This window comes from Rhinoderma darwinii, chromosome 10 (genome assembly GCF_050947455.1).
Source record: "Rhinoderma darwinii isolate aRhiDar2 chromosome 10, aRhiDar2.hap1, whole genome shotgun sequence".
NCBI classification, from domain to species: domain Eukaryota; kingdom Metazoa; phylum Chordata; class Amphibia; order Anura; family Rhinodermatidae; genus Rhinoderma; species Rhinoderma darwinii.
Window position 1 is genome coordinate 103,054,846 of NC_134696.1, and position 17,183 is coordinate 103,072,028.

The following is a 17,183-nucleotide window of genomic DNA, read 5'->3' on the forward strand; positions in this document are numbered from 1 at the left end:
AGAATATAACTACTATAGTACTGCCCCTATATACAAGAATAGAACTACTATAATACTGCAGATATGAGGGTTTTTCTCATGTCTCTTTTTGCTTGTTGGTGATGGTTCTAGAAGAATTGTCTTGAAATTTACCATTTCTGTGAAATGAATGACTTACTACGGACCATATTGGTCTACCATGGAGGAAAGATTTATCTGACTCCTCCCTTAACATAACTGCCAAGTTGAACTATTTCAGGGTATTTTTTGTGATATATAATAATTGCAAAATTGAAGAATGATCCAGGCAGAAGACACAATCAGGACTGATGTACACGACCATATTACCGCACTATATAATTACCGCGTTGTATGGAGCCATAACACAGCGACCATCGTAATCTATTGGCCCATACTGCCACCCGGTAATCCTCCAATTTCATGCGGAGGCATGGGGGGACGGGGGGGGGGGGTTCACAGATTAATACGAAATTTAAGAGAAACAGAATTTGAGACATTTTCTGTCGGATATAATATTACAAAGCTTTTTATACCATGGCTTTACCATTCTAATATGGTGCCATACGGAGGGACCATGCAGTGGCCCATGATCTGCTGACCCATAGGGACTCCATCTGTCGCCATACCAATTCCGTGTACACAGCTCTGCAATGTGAATGAGGCTTTAGGATCATTAAATATGCACATTGCACAGTATTCCCTACATGCCAGTCACATAGTAGCCCATACTGGGAACAGTGGGTATTTGCACCTTCCGCCATGTTTTTTTTATACGCCTCATTGTATGCAGTGGGCGGTCTGAAACTTTGACAACACAGGAAACTCTTCAATGTTAACTAATGCCAAAATGTAATTGTTTTTATAATTATTTAAAAAGATATTTAATTTTTCACACATTTTGTTTTTCACAGTTAATTTATTCTGTCAAATGTGTTTCATTTATCATTGAGTTTACAAAAACGTACCAGGAAAATCTCATGTTGGGAATGTGTAATTGATGTTAATTTAAAACAAAATGAAGCTGTAAAAATAAAGAGAACAAATCTTATTTTTTTTTTCTATCGATTTTAGATATTCTATGATTTTAATTTATATTTCAATTTTATTGAATTAAGTGATTTGAATTTTTGTAATTTTTTTTATATTCAATGTATTAATTTCGTAATTTAATAATGAAATGATTTAATGTATTTTTTTAGTATTTAATTTTATTTATTTTTCAAATTTAAATCAATAATTTGCTTATTTTATATTTGATTTTTTTTTTTTAATTAGTAAATATTTTTTTTATTATTTAACTTAATCCAGTACATTAAAATTCATAATATAGTCCATAGTTTTCCTATGATATTACTGCCGCCTGATGGCTACTGCACATATTGTGTTTCCCTCCACTGGATCTGGTTGTGCGTACCGCAAAATAGTAATAATCAGAATAACATTTATTTACGGTTTAAATTATATTTATGATAAATGAAAAAAAAAATTGTAATATGCAAATTTAATTAAAATTTCAATTACTGGAAAGAAAGGGGAATTTATCCTCCCTTTTCACTCTTACGGCCTTGGAGCGTTGCCATAATAATCAACCACCAAGTCTATTTCCGTTACCAGCGCGGTTTATTGATCCAAGTCCACGACTTTCACAGAAATACAGAAATCATCGTTTCGTATGTTGTACAATATTTTTGTAAACAGACTTTGATACCCAAATTCTTTGACCCCCACCAAACAAAAAGTGGTCAATTATTTTCTTCTGCGATACTGTTCAATTATAATGTATCATTTTCGATTTTTTCATTTCAATACATTCAACTGATATTTGTTATTGTGCTAAAAACCTGATGGTCCAAAATGCTAACCCAGGAATTTTGGGAAATTTAAAAAAAATAAATTAGAGGATTTCAATCCAGTCAATAGCAAATTGGTACACTTTAGAAATTGGTAATGGATTTTAAACTTTTTTAAATTTATGTATTTTCGGAATTTTTAAAGGTCAAAATTTTTTTTCCATATTTTACACCAAATGTCCCTGCCCTCCGTAAGGTGTCTCGTAAATTGCAGACAATGACAAGTCTGGTTCATCATATACTCTGGCTCCTAATCCCTGGTATTCATCCCACGAATGCTCCTCTCGTTCTCTATCCTGCTGAGAAACAAAAAATATGAGCTCCAAAAAAATATAACCTATAAGAAAGAGAATTGAGCAATGTAGAGACCATGTAACCAACCGTGGCTCCATGCGGCCATTTTGTTTTGTGAGATGTTGGGTGTTCTCCCCGAACTTCCTCATATTCATGGTGGTCAGAAGCTCCAAACCAGTCTTTATATCCACCTTCTGGAGAGAAAAGTGGTTGAAGCTTTTAAAGTGAATTCAGCCATTGTCATGATAAAACTACACATCAAATTATACTGCCCTCTACGTACAAGAATATAACTACTATAATACTGCCCCCTACACACAAGAATATAACTACTATAATACTGCCCCTATATACAAGAATATAACTACTATAATACTGCTCCCTATATACAAGAATATAACTACTATAATACTGCCCCCTATATACAAGAATATAACTACTATAATGCTTCTCCTATATACAAGAATATAACTACTATAATACTGCTCCTATATACAAGAATATAACTACTATAATACTGCTCCTATATATAAGAATATAACTACTATAATACTGCTCCTATACACAAGAATATAACTACTATAATGCTGCTCCCTATATACAAGAATATAACTACTATAATACTGCCCCTATATACAAGAATATAACTACTATAATACTGCTCCCTATATACAAGAATATAACTACTATAATACTGCCCCCTATATACAAGAATATAACTACTATAATGCTGCTCCCTATATACAATAATATAACTACTATAATACTGCCCCTATATACAAGAATATAACTACTATAATACTGCCCCTATATACAAGAATATAACTACTATAATACTGCCCCTATATACAAGAATATAACTACTATAATACTGCTCCTATATACAAGACTATGACTACTATAATACTGCCCCCTATATACAAGAATATAACTACTATAATACTGCCCCCTATATACAAGAATATAACTACTATAATACTGCTCATATATACAAGACTATGACTACTATAATACTGCCCCCTATATACAAGAATATAACTACTATAATACTGCCCCCTACACACAAGAATATAACTACTATAATACTGTCCCCTATATACAACAATATAACTACTATAATACTCTCCCCTATATACAAGAATATAACTACTATAATACTGCCCCCTATATACAAGAATATAACTACTATAATACTGCTCCCTATATACAAGAATATAACTACTATAATACTGCTCCTATATACAAGAATATAACTACTATAATACTGCTCCTATATACAAGAATATAACTACTATAATACTGCCCCCTATATAAAAGAATATAACTACTATAATACTGCCCCCTATATACAAGAATATAACTACTATAATACTGCTCCTATATACAAGACTATGACTACTATAATACTGCCCCCTATATACAAGAATATAACTACTATAATACTGCCCCCTATATACAAGAATATAACTACTATAATACTGCTCCTATATACAAGACTATGACTACTATAATACTGCCCCCTATATACAAAAATATAACTACTATAATACTGCCCCCTATATACAAGAATATAACTACTATAATACTGCTCCTATATACAAGAATATAACTACTATAATACTGCTCCTATGTACAAGACTATAACTACTATAATACTGCTCCTACATACAAGAATATACCTACTATAATACTGCTCCTATATACAAGAATATAACTCCTATAATACTGCCCCCTATACACAAGAATATAACTACAATAATACTGTCTCCTAAAAAAAAAGACTATAACTACTATAATACTGCCCCTATATACAAGAATATAACTACTATAATACTGCTCCCTATATACAAGAATATAACTACTATAATACTGCTCCAATATACAAGAATATAACTACTATAATACTGCCCCCTATATACAAGAATATAACTACTATAATACTGCCCCTATATACAAGAATATAACTACTATAATACTGCCCCTATATACAAGAATATAACTACTATAATACTGCTCCCTATATACAAGAATATAACTACTATAATACTGCTCCCTATATACAAGAATATAACTACTATAATACTGCTCCTATATACAAGAATATAACTACTATAATACTGCTCCTATGTACAAGAATATAACTACTATAATACTGCTCCTACATACAAGAATATACCTACTATAATACTGCTCCTATATACAAGAATATAACTCCTATAATACTGCCCCCTATACACAAGAATATAACTACAATAATACTGTCTCCTAAAAAAAAAGACTATAACTACTATAATACTGCCCCTATATACAAGAATATAACTACTATAATACTGCTCCCTATATACAAGAATATAACTACTATAATACTGCTCCAATATACAAGAATATAACTACTATAATACTGCCCCCTATATACAAGAATATAACTACTATAATACTGCCCCTATATACAAGAATATAACTACTATAATACTGCCCCTATATACAAGAATATAACTACTATAATACTGCTCCCTATATACAAGAATATAACTACTATAATACTGCTCCCTATATACAAGAATATAACTACTATAATACTGCCCCTATATACAAGAATATAAATACTATTATACTGCCCCCTATATACAAGAATATAACTACTATAATACTGCCCCTATATACAAGAATATAACTACTATAATACTGCTCCCTATATACAAGTATATAACTACTATAATACTGCCCCTAAATACAAGAATATAACTACTATAATACTGCCCCTATATACAAAAATATAAATACTATTATACTGCCCCCTATATACAAGAATATAACTACTATAATACTGCCCCCTATATACAAGAATATAACTACTATAATACTGCTCCTATATACAAGAATATAACTACTATAATACTGCTCCTATATACAAGAATATAACTACTATAATACTGCCCCCTATATAAAAGAATATAACTACTATAATACTGCCCCCTATATACAAGAATATAACTACTATAATACTGCTCCTATATACAAGACTATGACTACTATAATACTGCCCCCTATATACAAGAATATAACTACTATAATACTGCCCGCTATATACAAGAATATAACTACTATAATACTGCTCCTATATACAAGACTATGACTACTATAATACTGCCCCCTATATACAAAAATATAACTACTATAATACTGCCCCCTATATACAAGAATATAACTACTATAATACTGCTCCTATATACAAGAATATAACTACTATAATACTGCTCCTATGTACAAGAATATAACTACTATAATACTGCTCCTATATACAAGAATATAACTCCTATAATACTGCCCCCTATACACAAGAATATAACTACAATAATACTGTCTCCTAAAAAAAAAGACTATAACTACTATAATACTGCCCCTATATACAAGAATATAACTACTATAATACTGCTCCCTATATACAAGAATATAACTACTATAATACTGCTCCAATATACAAGAATATAACTACTATAATACTGCCCCCTATATACAAGAATATAACTACTATAATACTGCCCCTATATACAAGAATATAACTACTATAATACTGCCCCTATATACAAGAATATAACTACTATAATACTGCTCCCTATATACAAGAATATAACTACTATAATACTGCTCCCTATATACAAGAATATAACTACTATAATACTGCCCCTATATACAAGAATATAAATACTATTATACTGCCCCCTATATACAAGAATATAACTACTATAATACTGCCCCTATATACAAGAATATAACTACTATAATACTGCTCCCTATATACAAGTATATAACTACTATAATACTGCCCCTAAATACAAGAATATAACTACTATAATACTGCCCCTATATACAAAAATATAAATACTATTATACTGCCCCCTATATACAAGAATATAACTACTATAATACTGCCCCCTATATACAAGAATATAACTACTAAAATACTGCTCCTATATACAAGAATATAACTACTATAATACTGCTCCCTGCGTACAAGAATATAACTACTATAATACTGCTCCTATATACAAGAATATACCTACTATAATACTACTCCTATATACAAGAATATAACTACTATAATACTGCCCCTGTATACAAGAATATAACTACTATAATACTGCCCCTATATACAAGAATATAACTACTATAATACTGCTTCTAGATACAAGAATATAACTACTATAATACTTCCCCTGTATACAAGAATATAACTACTATAATACTGCCCCCTATATACAGGAATATAACTACTATAATACTGCCCTCTATATACAAGAATATAACTACTATAATACTGCTCCTATATACAAGAATATAACTGCTATATTACTGCCCCCTATATACAAGAATATAACTATTATAATACTTCCCCCTATTTACAAGAATATAACTACTATAATACTGCTCCTATATACAAGAATATAACTACTATAATACTGCCCCTATATACAAGAATATAACTTTTATAATACTGCTCCTATATACAAGAATATAACTACTATAATACTGCTCCTATATACAAGAATATAACTACTATAATACTGCTCCTATATACAAGAATATAACTACTATAATACTGCCCCCCTATATACAAGAATATATATACTATAATACTGCCCCTATATACAAGAATATAACTACTATACTACTGCCTCCTATATACAAGAATATAACTACTATAATACTGCCCCCTATATACAAGAATATAACTACTATAATACTGCATCCTATATACAAGAATATAATTACTATAATACTGCTCCTATATACAAGAATATTACTACTATAATACTGTCCCTATATACAAGAATATAACTACTATAATACTTCTCCATATATACAAGAATATAACTACTATAATACTGCTCCATATATACAATAATATAACTACTATAAAACTGCCCACTATATACAAGAATATAACTACTATAATACTGCCCCCCTATATACAAGAATATAACTACTATAATACTGCCCCTATATACAAGAATATAGTTACTATAATACTGCTCCTATATACAAGAATATAACTACTATAATACTGCTCCCTATATACAAGACTATAACTACTATAATACTGCTCCTATATACAAGAATATGACTACTATAATACTGCCTCCTATATACAAGAATATAACTACTATAATACTGCTCCTATATACAAGAATATAACTACTATAATACTGCCCCTATATACAAGAATATAACTACTATAATACTGCCCCTATATACAAGAATATAACTACTATAATACTGCCCCTATATACAAGAATATAACTACTATAATACTGCTCCTATATTCAAGAATATAACTACTATAATACTGCTCCCTATATACAGGAATATAACTACTATAATACTGCTCCTATATACAAGAATATAACTACTATAATACTGCCTCCTATACACAAGAATATAACTACTATAATACTGCCCCCTATATACAAGAATATAACTACTATAATACTGCCCCCTATGTACAAGAATATAACTACTATAATACTGCCCCTATATACAAGAATATAACTACTATAATACTGCCCCCTATATACAAGAATATAACTCCTATAATACTGCTCCTATATACAAGAATATAACTACTATAATACTGCCTTCTATATACAAGAATATAACTACTATAATACTGCCCCCTATATACAAGAATATAACTACTATAATACTGCCCCCTATATACAAGAATATAACTACTATAATACTGCCCCTATATACAAGACTATAACTACTATAATACTGCCTCCTATATACAAGAATATAACTACTATAATACTGCCTACTATATACAAGAATATAACTACTATAATACTGCTCCTATATACAAGAATATAACTACTATAATACTGCCCCCTATATATAAGAATATAACTACTATAATACTGCCCCCTATATACAAGAATATAACTACTATAATACTGCCCCTATATACAAGAATATAACTACTATAATACTGCCCCCTATATACAAGAATATAACTACTATAATACTGCCCCCTATATACTAGAATATAACTACTATAATACTGCTCCTATATACAAGAATATAACTACTATAATACTGCTCCTATATACAAGAATATAACTACTATAATACTGCTCCTATATACAAGAATATAACTACTATAATACTGCTCCTATATACAAGAATATAACTACTATAATACTGCTCCTATATACAAGAATATAACTACTATAATACTGCTCCTATATACAAGAATATAACTAGTATAATACTGCCCCCTATATAAAAGAATATAACAACTATAATACTGCTCCTATATACAAGAATATAACTACTATAATACTGCTCCTATATACAAGAATATAACTAGTATAATACTGCCCCCTATATACAAGAATATAACTACTATAATACTGCCCCCTATATACAAGAATATAACTACTATAATACTGCCCCCTATATACAAGAATATAACTACTATAATACTGCCCCCTATATACAAGAATATAACTACTATAATACTGCCCCTATATACAAGAATATAACTACTATAATACTGCTCCTATATACAAGAATATAACTACTATAATACTGCCCCCTATATACAAGAATATAACTACTATAATACTGCCCCCTATATACAAGAATATAACGACTATAATACTGCTCCTATATACAAGAATATAACTACTATAATACTGCCTCCCTATATACAAGAATATAACTACTATAATACTGCTCCTATATACAAGAATATAACTACTATAATACTGCTCCTATATACAAGAATATAACTACTATAATACTGCCCGCTATGGACAAGGACATTACTACACTGGCCTTGATAACAATAATAATGTCTTGAACCTACCTGCCCAGCTCTGTAATTCCGCATCCCCCCTCTCGACACTCTCATAGTGGGGGGACAGTGACGGCTGATAATCTCGGGTGGGGTAGTAGTATAATCCTGACTCTGATCCACTGTCCTAGGAAAGAAATATGATACAGAGTTGATAGTTGCTGCTTGTCTTCATCCCTCCTTTCATCCTGGGATGCTCCTTACCTGGTACACACTGCTGCCCGTCTCAGAGCCGCTGTCAATTAGTAAAGTCTTCTTTGCTTGTGTGTTGATCAGTTCTCCATCTCCATACTCATTGAAAGCACCAGGGGCTGAGCTGGAGGGGTTAAATGAAACGTTAAAGAAGAACAGTATGAAATTAGAACAAAGTTCATATTTTTCCCCAGCAACAGCACCACTTTTGTCTGTGGTTGAGTCTGGTATTGCAGCTTAGCTTTAATACTAGGCACAGCCCATGCAGACCCTTTGTGACTTCTCTCATGCTGCCCCATTTACATTTTATCCATCTCCTGTAAAAAGGCACATCGGCGGCCTCCATTATTTCTCTTACCTCTCGTCCCTCTTCACCGCATCCCCTGTGGAAGAGAAGAAAGAGATTCTGAGATTCAGCAATGACTATTTACTCTTTCAGTGGAGACTTCCTTTTATTTAATTACGTTATATCCCGGCTGAGAATGTTTTCATAAGTTTCTTCATTACCTGTTTTATTTTTTCTTTGTGATGTGTGCATGGAAACTGTCAGTAAGGTGCTGTTAACTGATCTGTCGTCCCTATTATGTGTATTTATAGAGCAATTGCACAGGGGTCTCTTACCACAGCTCCTATATTGTCGTGTGTTAAATGGGTATTTCCATTTTAGATATTTCTAGCGTATTTACATATATGCCATAGATGTCTAATAGATGCCGATCCAACTTCTGGGTGCGGGTCCAAAATCTGGGACCCGCTTATATCAGACATTTGTAAAACAGAAAGATCGGATTACCCCATTAATGATACGAGGCATCTTCGGCTAAGGACGTCATGTTTATGGGCATCTCAGCACTTCCGCCAACAGCATCTTTTGTGTATTGCCAGCTTATAACTAAATCCTGTTAGGATCAGTCAATATCAAACAGCCTGCTTGCTGATGGTTTCCATGTAGTAACAGAGGAGGCAAAAAAACACAATTTTTTTTTTCTGTACCTTCTTTTGCCTTCTTTCTGAACCTCCTCACCAGGAAGAAAACAAGACCTGCATTAGATAAAAGGAGTAGTACCCCTCCCGCACCTATGGCAGCAAACATATATGGCGTCCATGAGAAGTGATCTAGGAGCAAAAATGTATAATTAGACTCATCATCTGTTCGTAAGACAACGATTATAAACTCTTCGTGATCCCGATGTTCCATGTTACAGTACAGTTTCTACATTATAGCAGTTTGTGGCTGTTATCTCCTTGACAAATATCTTCCCACACCACAAAATAGGTGTCAGATTCCACCGATTTTGTGCTATATTCCTTTTCTATGATAACTAAGCTCCGCCCTGAAGGGAAAATACTTACAATATGAAAGCTACTACAGGGGAGGTCGTCAACATTATATGCTGACTGATGCATTCCTTTAAGTCAGATCCTTAAATACTGTCTATTATTGGTTTAGACTACTTTCCACAACTCACCGGCCTTTGGAACGGAAAGAGCTGGTTGTGTGGGTTCAGGGATCTTCACATCGGTGTCTTCTGGAAAATCAATTCAAGAATATTTTAAAAAAAGTGTTTGCAAAAGTTAGGTGAGATTTAAAGGAACTCTCCAGGCAAGAGAAAGACACTGCACTATGCCCAATGTAAGGTCTTAGGGGCGGGGCATGACACAGGGATTCAAAGCTCAGGCAGACTCTAGCTCTGGCTAGAATTCAGCTAAAGACGCCATTTTGTTCTTGTTTAAAACAAGAGTGTGATTGCAGCTCTATCCGCGATCTTGCCTGAGCTACAGCAAGTTGCAGTAGAAGCTGCATTTATATTTGCAGCTCCTATTTCAGCCTGCATTAACAGTGGGGGACATCCTGGCAGCCTGCAGGGAGAGGAGGGTAATCTCTGATTCATGATTCTTCTCCTGTCCCGGTATGGATTCAGATTACCTTATGTTAAGGGGTGAGATGAACTTTTGCTCATGATATCACCCCCCCCCCCCCCAATCAATCAGTCACACTACTTTCTGACCCAGCGGTTTCTTAACCCCTCAGAAGCCACAGTCATCTAAGTGGCTTTACAGAATAAAAATTTTAAAAAACCTTTTTTTCCCTTACACAAATTTTTATTATTTAAAAAAAAAAATACACATAATTGGTACCGCCGCATCTAAAACGATCCGTACTATAAAATGAAATAGTAAATGGCATAAATTTTTTTAAGAAATGCTAGATTTGCTAGCTCAAACCTAGCATATAATTCATACCGCACTGTGAACATCGTTAAAATAGATCCCCCAAAAAATTGTGAAATTGCTCGGGGGGGGGGGGGAGGGGGTGTTCCATTTCCCTCCAAAAAAGGTAATAAAAGTTTTCAATACATTTTACGTACCCGAAAAACGAAAAAACTACAACTTGTCCCGCACAATACAAGGTTATGCGCCAATTATAATTTAAAATCTACAATAAAAAAGTGTCATTTTCGGAAGGGTTTTTCTACTTTTAATGTAGCTGTGAACTGAGACTGTGGGTGGTGACCACCTTGTGTGGTGACGGTCAGTACAGCTCCGCCATCGGCATAGTCGCTGTCTCCCAGCTTGTTGACGGCATTCACAGAGAAGTTATAGACCGTGCTGCCTTTCAGTCCTACGATAGTAAAAACAGTGGACTGTGGTGGGAAGACGTCGACGTACATGTAACTCTCAGCACCGCTCCACCGGTACCTGAAAAACAGCAATGTAGTATTATCATCTGACCACCAGGGGGAGCATTATCAGTGGACCGTCTAACATTATCAGCATTGCAGCATTGCTTACTGATGACTATTGACTTATTTTTTATTTTTTCCCACAATTCCATGCATTGCAGCAGTCCCCTTGTCTGGAAGGAACCTATAGTTCTTATGTTCATCCTGAGCTTCCTGGTTCAGGAGTAGAATGCTAGTACTGAAGTGAAGACTGAAATGTACGGAGGCAGAACAGTAGATGGGATGAAGAAAGGGAAGAGGAAATGTTAAATCTATATAAAAAATGCAGCTATGGGTGCCATTCAGGGTCTGTGGAAAGCCGAGTGACGTCTTCTACGGCCGCTGTAATGGCAGACATTAGTGATTGTCACACAATATATCTGGGCAAATAAAATAACGAAAGCAGGTAAAAAAGATTGTAAATCTTGTAACACAAAGGACTCAGGGGCTTATATTTTGGGGGTTTTAAGGTTTTTTTCATAAAATTCCGCAGGTGAAACTTTTTGGAAAAAAAAATAAAAATCCACTCACCGGACTCGAAATTGTTGTTCCACTCCTCCATCAAATCCTTGCTTCCACCCCAGGGTCACTGAGTTGTAAGTGACGCTCAGGATCTTTAGATCAGTGGGAGAATCAGGGCGACCTTGGGTGCAACACGAGAAAAATAAGATTTATGTTAATGAGATGCCACCTGCTGGCCACAGCGTGAAGAACACCTGGGGATCGAGTGTGAAAGAGTAGACCGGATCGGTGTGAGCTTTCGGCTTATGGACGGCGGTAAAATCGCCACCAAATCTTCAATTGCTCCCTATGGAAAGAAAAGTTGCAAGCGACCTTGTGACCAGCGCAACATTTCGTCACGGCTAGAATTTTTGCAATAAAATCGAAATGTCGCTTGCGTCCCCCCCCCCTATAGGAAACCATTGAAGTTGCTTCACAAGACGTGTAGCCGTAGCCTTAAATTGCGCATTATGCCGGTAGACCGCGTTGTCGTCTTACTGGTGCTGACGAGATGAATGGAGAAGCTGTCCACTCCCAGAGCATTGGTCGCTGTGCAGGTAAAGATGGCGTAATCCTGCACCGCGCTCACATTGGCGATGATCAGCGTGCTCCGGTGAATCCACAGCTCGTGAAACGTCTTCACAGAATATCTAAGAAAGTCACAGAATAGAGGGGAACGGTTCAGCGGCCGCAGCATGAAGTCATACACCCCCCCCCCCCCTCCCCAATTTCATGGAATATTGGTTTTATCCAGATATTGTTTGGGTCCAGGGGCGCAGCTAAAGGCTCATGGGCCCCAATGCAAAAGTCCTTTGCGCCCCCCCCCAACTTCTCATGGCCGACGGGCTGCAGCTTTCAGCTACATCGCTGGGTCTCCTAAGTGACCCAAAAACGCAGCACCAGCAGCCAGGGGGCGATACTGAGGTCTTATAACATCTGGGGCAATAGCCCCAATACAAATACCCCCAAAAAATGTGTATATAGGAGACAGCATATCTGTAGCACTAAGACCCTATAGCTATGGGTAGGATTAGATACCACGGCTCAGCAGACAGTATCACACATGATAGGATTAGATACAGTGGATCAGCAGACAGTATCACACATGATAGGATTAGATACACAGCTCAGCAGTCAGTATCACACATGATAGGATTAAATACACAGCTGAGCAGACAGTATCACACATGATAGGATTAGATACAGCAGCTCAGTAGACAGTATCACACATGATAGGATTAGATACACAGCTTAGTAGACAGTATCACACATTATAGGATTAGATACTTAGCTCAGCAGACAGTATCACACATGATAGGATTAGATACAGTGGCTCAGCAGACAGTATCACACATGATAGGATTAGATACACAACTGAGCAGACAGTATCACACATGATAGGATTAGATACAGCAGCTCAGTAGACAGTATCACACATGATAGGTTTAGATACAGTGGCTCAGCAGACAGTATCACACATTATAGGATTAGATACTTAGCTCAGCAGACAGTATCACACATGATAGGATTAGATACAGTGGCTCAGCAGACAGTATCACACATGATAGGATTAGATACACAACTGAGCAGACAGTATCACACATGATAGGATTAGATACAGCAGCTCAGTAGACAGTATCACACATGATAGGTTTAGATACAGTGGCTCAGCAGACAGTATCACACATTATAGGATTAGATACTTAGCTCAGCAGACAGTATCACACATGATAGGATTAGATACAGTGGCTCAGCAGACAGTATCACACATGATAGGATTAGATACACAGCTCAGCAGACAGTATCACACATGATAGGATTAGATATATTATCATTATTATTATCACTATTATTATTATTATTATTATTACTATTTTTATTATTATTATTATTATTATTATTATTGTTACTATTATTATTATTATTATTACTATTATTATTATTATCAGTATTATTATTATTATTACTATTATTATTATTATTATTATTATTATTATTATTGTTACTATTATTATTATTGTTACTATTATTATTATTATTATTATTATTGTTACTATTATTATTATTATTATATAGCACAATATAACATTATTAACCACTATAGACCTCCAGGTATATTAGATATGACCCCCATAAACACTATGTATAATGTACATCAATATTAACCCCTTCTTCACCTTTGATAACCAGAGATATTAGATATTAACTGCTAAACTACTCCAAACCACCGGGAACAGGACATGAAGACGATCAATAACACCGAAACTTCCCATGTAAAGTGTATGATGTGATGTAAAGTGTATGATGTGATGTAAAGTGTATGATGTCATGTAAAGTGTATGATGTGATGTAAAGTGTATGATGTCATGTAAAGTGTATGATGTCATGTAAAGTGTATGATGCCGTGTAAAGTGTAGGATGTCGTGTAAAGTGTAGGATGTCGTGTAAAGTGTAGGATGTCGTGTAAAGTGTAGGATGTCATGTAAAGTGTATGATGTCATGTAAAGTGTATGATGTCATGTAAAGTGTAGGATGTCGTGTAAAGTGTATGATGTGATGTAAAGTGTATGATGTCATGTAAAGTGTATGATGTCATGTAAAGTGTAAGATGTCATGTAAAGTGTAAGATGTCGTGTAAAATGTATGATGTCATGTAAAGTGTATGATGTCATGTAAAGTGTATGATGTGATGTAAAGTGTATGATGTCATGTAAAGTGTATGATGTGATGTAAAGTGTATGATGTCGTGTAAAGTGTATGATGTCGTGTAAAGTGTATGATGTCATGTAAAGTGTAAGATGTCGTGTAAAGTGTATGATGTCATGTAAAGTGTAGGATGTCGTGTAAAGTGTATGATGTGATGTAAAGTGTATGATGTCATGTAAAGTGTATGATGTCATGTAAAGTGTATCATGTCATGTAAAGTGTATGATGTCATGTAAAGTGTAAGATGTCGTGTAAAATGTATGATGTCATGTAAAGTGTATGATGTCATGTAAAGTGTATGATGTGATGTAAAGTGTATGATGTGATGTAAAGTGTATGATGTCGTGTAAAGTGTAAGATGTCGTGTTAAGTGTAGGATGTCGTGTAAAGTGTATGATGTGATGTAAAGTGTATGATGTCATGTAAAGTGTATGATGTCATGTAAAGTGTAAGATGTCGTGTAAAATGTATGATGTCATGTAAAGTGTATGATGTCATGTAAAGTGTATGATGTCATGTAAAGTGTATGATGTCATGTAAAGTGTAGGATGTCGTGTAAAGTGTAGGATGTCGTGTAAAGTGTATGATGTGATGTAAAGTGTATGATGTCATGTAAAGTGTATGATGTCATGTAAAGTGTATGATGTCATGTAAAGTGTATGATGTCATGTAAAGTGTAAGATGTCGTGTAAAATGTATGATGTCATGTAAAGTGTATGATGTCATGTAAAGTGTATGATGTGATGTAAAGTGTATGATGTGATGTAAAGTGTATGATGTCGTGTAAAGTGTAAGATGTCGTGTTAAGTGTAGGATGTCGTGTAAAGTGTATGATGTGATGTAAAGTGTATGATGTCATGTAAAGTGTATGATGTCATGTAAAGTGTAAGATGTCGTGTAAAATGTATGATGTCATGTAAAGTGTATGATGTCATGTAAAGTGTATGATGTCATGTAAAGTGTATGATGTCATGTAAAGTGTAGGATGTCGTGTAAAGTGTAGGATGTCGTGTAAAGTGTATGATGTGATGTAAAGTGTATGATGTCATGTAAAGTGTATGATGTCATGTAAAGTGTATGATGTCATGTAAAGTGTATGATGTCATGTAAAGTGTAAGATGTCGTGTAAAATGTATGATGTCGTGTAAAGTGTATGATGTCGTGTAAAGTGTATGATGTGATGTAAAGTGTATGATGTCATGTAAAGTGTATGATGTCGTGTAAAGTGTATGATGTGATGTAAAGTGTATGATGTCGTGTAAAGTGTAAGATGTCGTGTAAAGTGTAGGATGTCGTGTAAAGTGTATGATGTGATGTAAAGTGTATGATGTCATGTAAAGTGTATGATGTCGTGTAAAGTGTAAGATGTCGTGTAAAGTGTATGATGTGATGTAAAGTGTAAGATGTCGTGTAAAGTGTAGGATGTCGTGTAAAGTGTATGATGTGATGTAAAGTGTATGATGTCATGTAAAGTGTATGATGTCATGTAAAGTGTATGATGTCATGTAAAGTGTATGATGTCATGTAAAGTGTATGATGTCATGTAAAGTGTATGATGTCATGTAAAGTGTAAGATGTCGTGTAAAATGTATGATGTCATGTAAAGTGTATGATGTCATGTAAAGTGTATGATGTGATGTAAAGTGTATGATGTGATGTAAAGTGTATGATGTCATGTAAAGTGTATGATGTCATGTAAAGTGTATGATGCCATGTAAAGTGTATGATGTCATCTAAAGTGTATGATGCCATGTAAAGTGTATGATGTCATGTAAAGTGTATGATGCCATGTAAAGTGTATGATGTCATGTAAAATGTATGATGTCATGTAAAGTGTATGATGTCATGTAAAGTGTATGATGTCGTGTAAAGTGTATGATGTCATGTAAAATGTATGATGTCATGTAAAGTGTATGATGTCATGTAAAGTGTATGATGTCATGTAAAATGTATGATGTCATGTAAAGTGTATGATGTCATGTAAAGTGTATGATGTCATGTAAAGTGTATGATGTCATGTAAAGTGTAGGATGTCGTGTAAAGTGTAGGATGTCGTGT

The 17,183-nt window shown here is 34.2% G+C and overlaps 1 protein-coding gene across 3 annotated transcripts in view; it reads right to left on the reverse strand.

Annotated features, from left to right (window-relative positions):
- Positions 1-1,289: 1,289 nt before the first annotated feature.
- NPHS1 (NPHS1 adhesion molecule, nephrin) overlaps positions 1,290-17,183 on the reverse strand; it is a 36,232-nt gene continuing 20,338 nt past the window's right edge. For 2 of the 3 annotated variants that reach the window (XM_075840448.1, XM_075840450.1), the window contains 10 exons: positions 12,918-13,069; positions 12,450-12,561; positions 11,714-11,895; positions 10,665-10,724; positions 10,189-10,311; positions 9,554-9,578; positions 9,208-9,319; positions 9,016-9,130; positions 2,232-2,338; positions 1,290-2,149 (listed from right to left, as the gene is read on the reverse strand). In XM_075840448.1, the coding sequence (XP_075696563.1) occupies positions 2,018-2,149; positions 2,232-2,338; positions 9,016-9,130; positions 9,208-9,319; positions 9,554-9,578; positions 10,189-10,311; positions 10,665-10,724; positions 11,714-11,895; positions 12,450-12,561; positions 12,918-13,069 (1,120 nt within the window). In that variant the 3' untranslated portion in view covers positions 1,290-2,017. The remainder of the gene's footprint in view (positions 2,150-2,231; positions 2,339-9,015; positions 9,131-9,207; positions 9,320-9,553; positions 9,579-10,188; positions 10,312-10,664; positions 10,725-11,713; positions 11,896-12,449; positions 12,562-12,917; positions 13,070-17,183) is intronic. The other variant, XM_075840449.1, reaches the window with a different exon arrangement.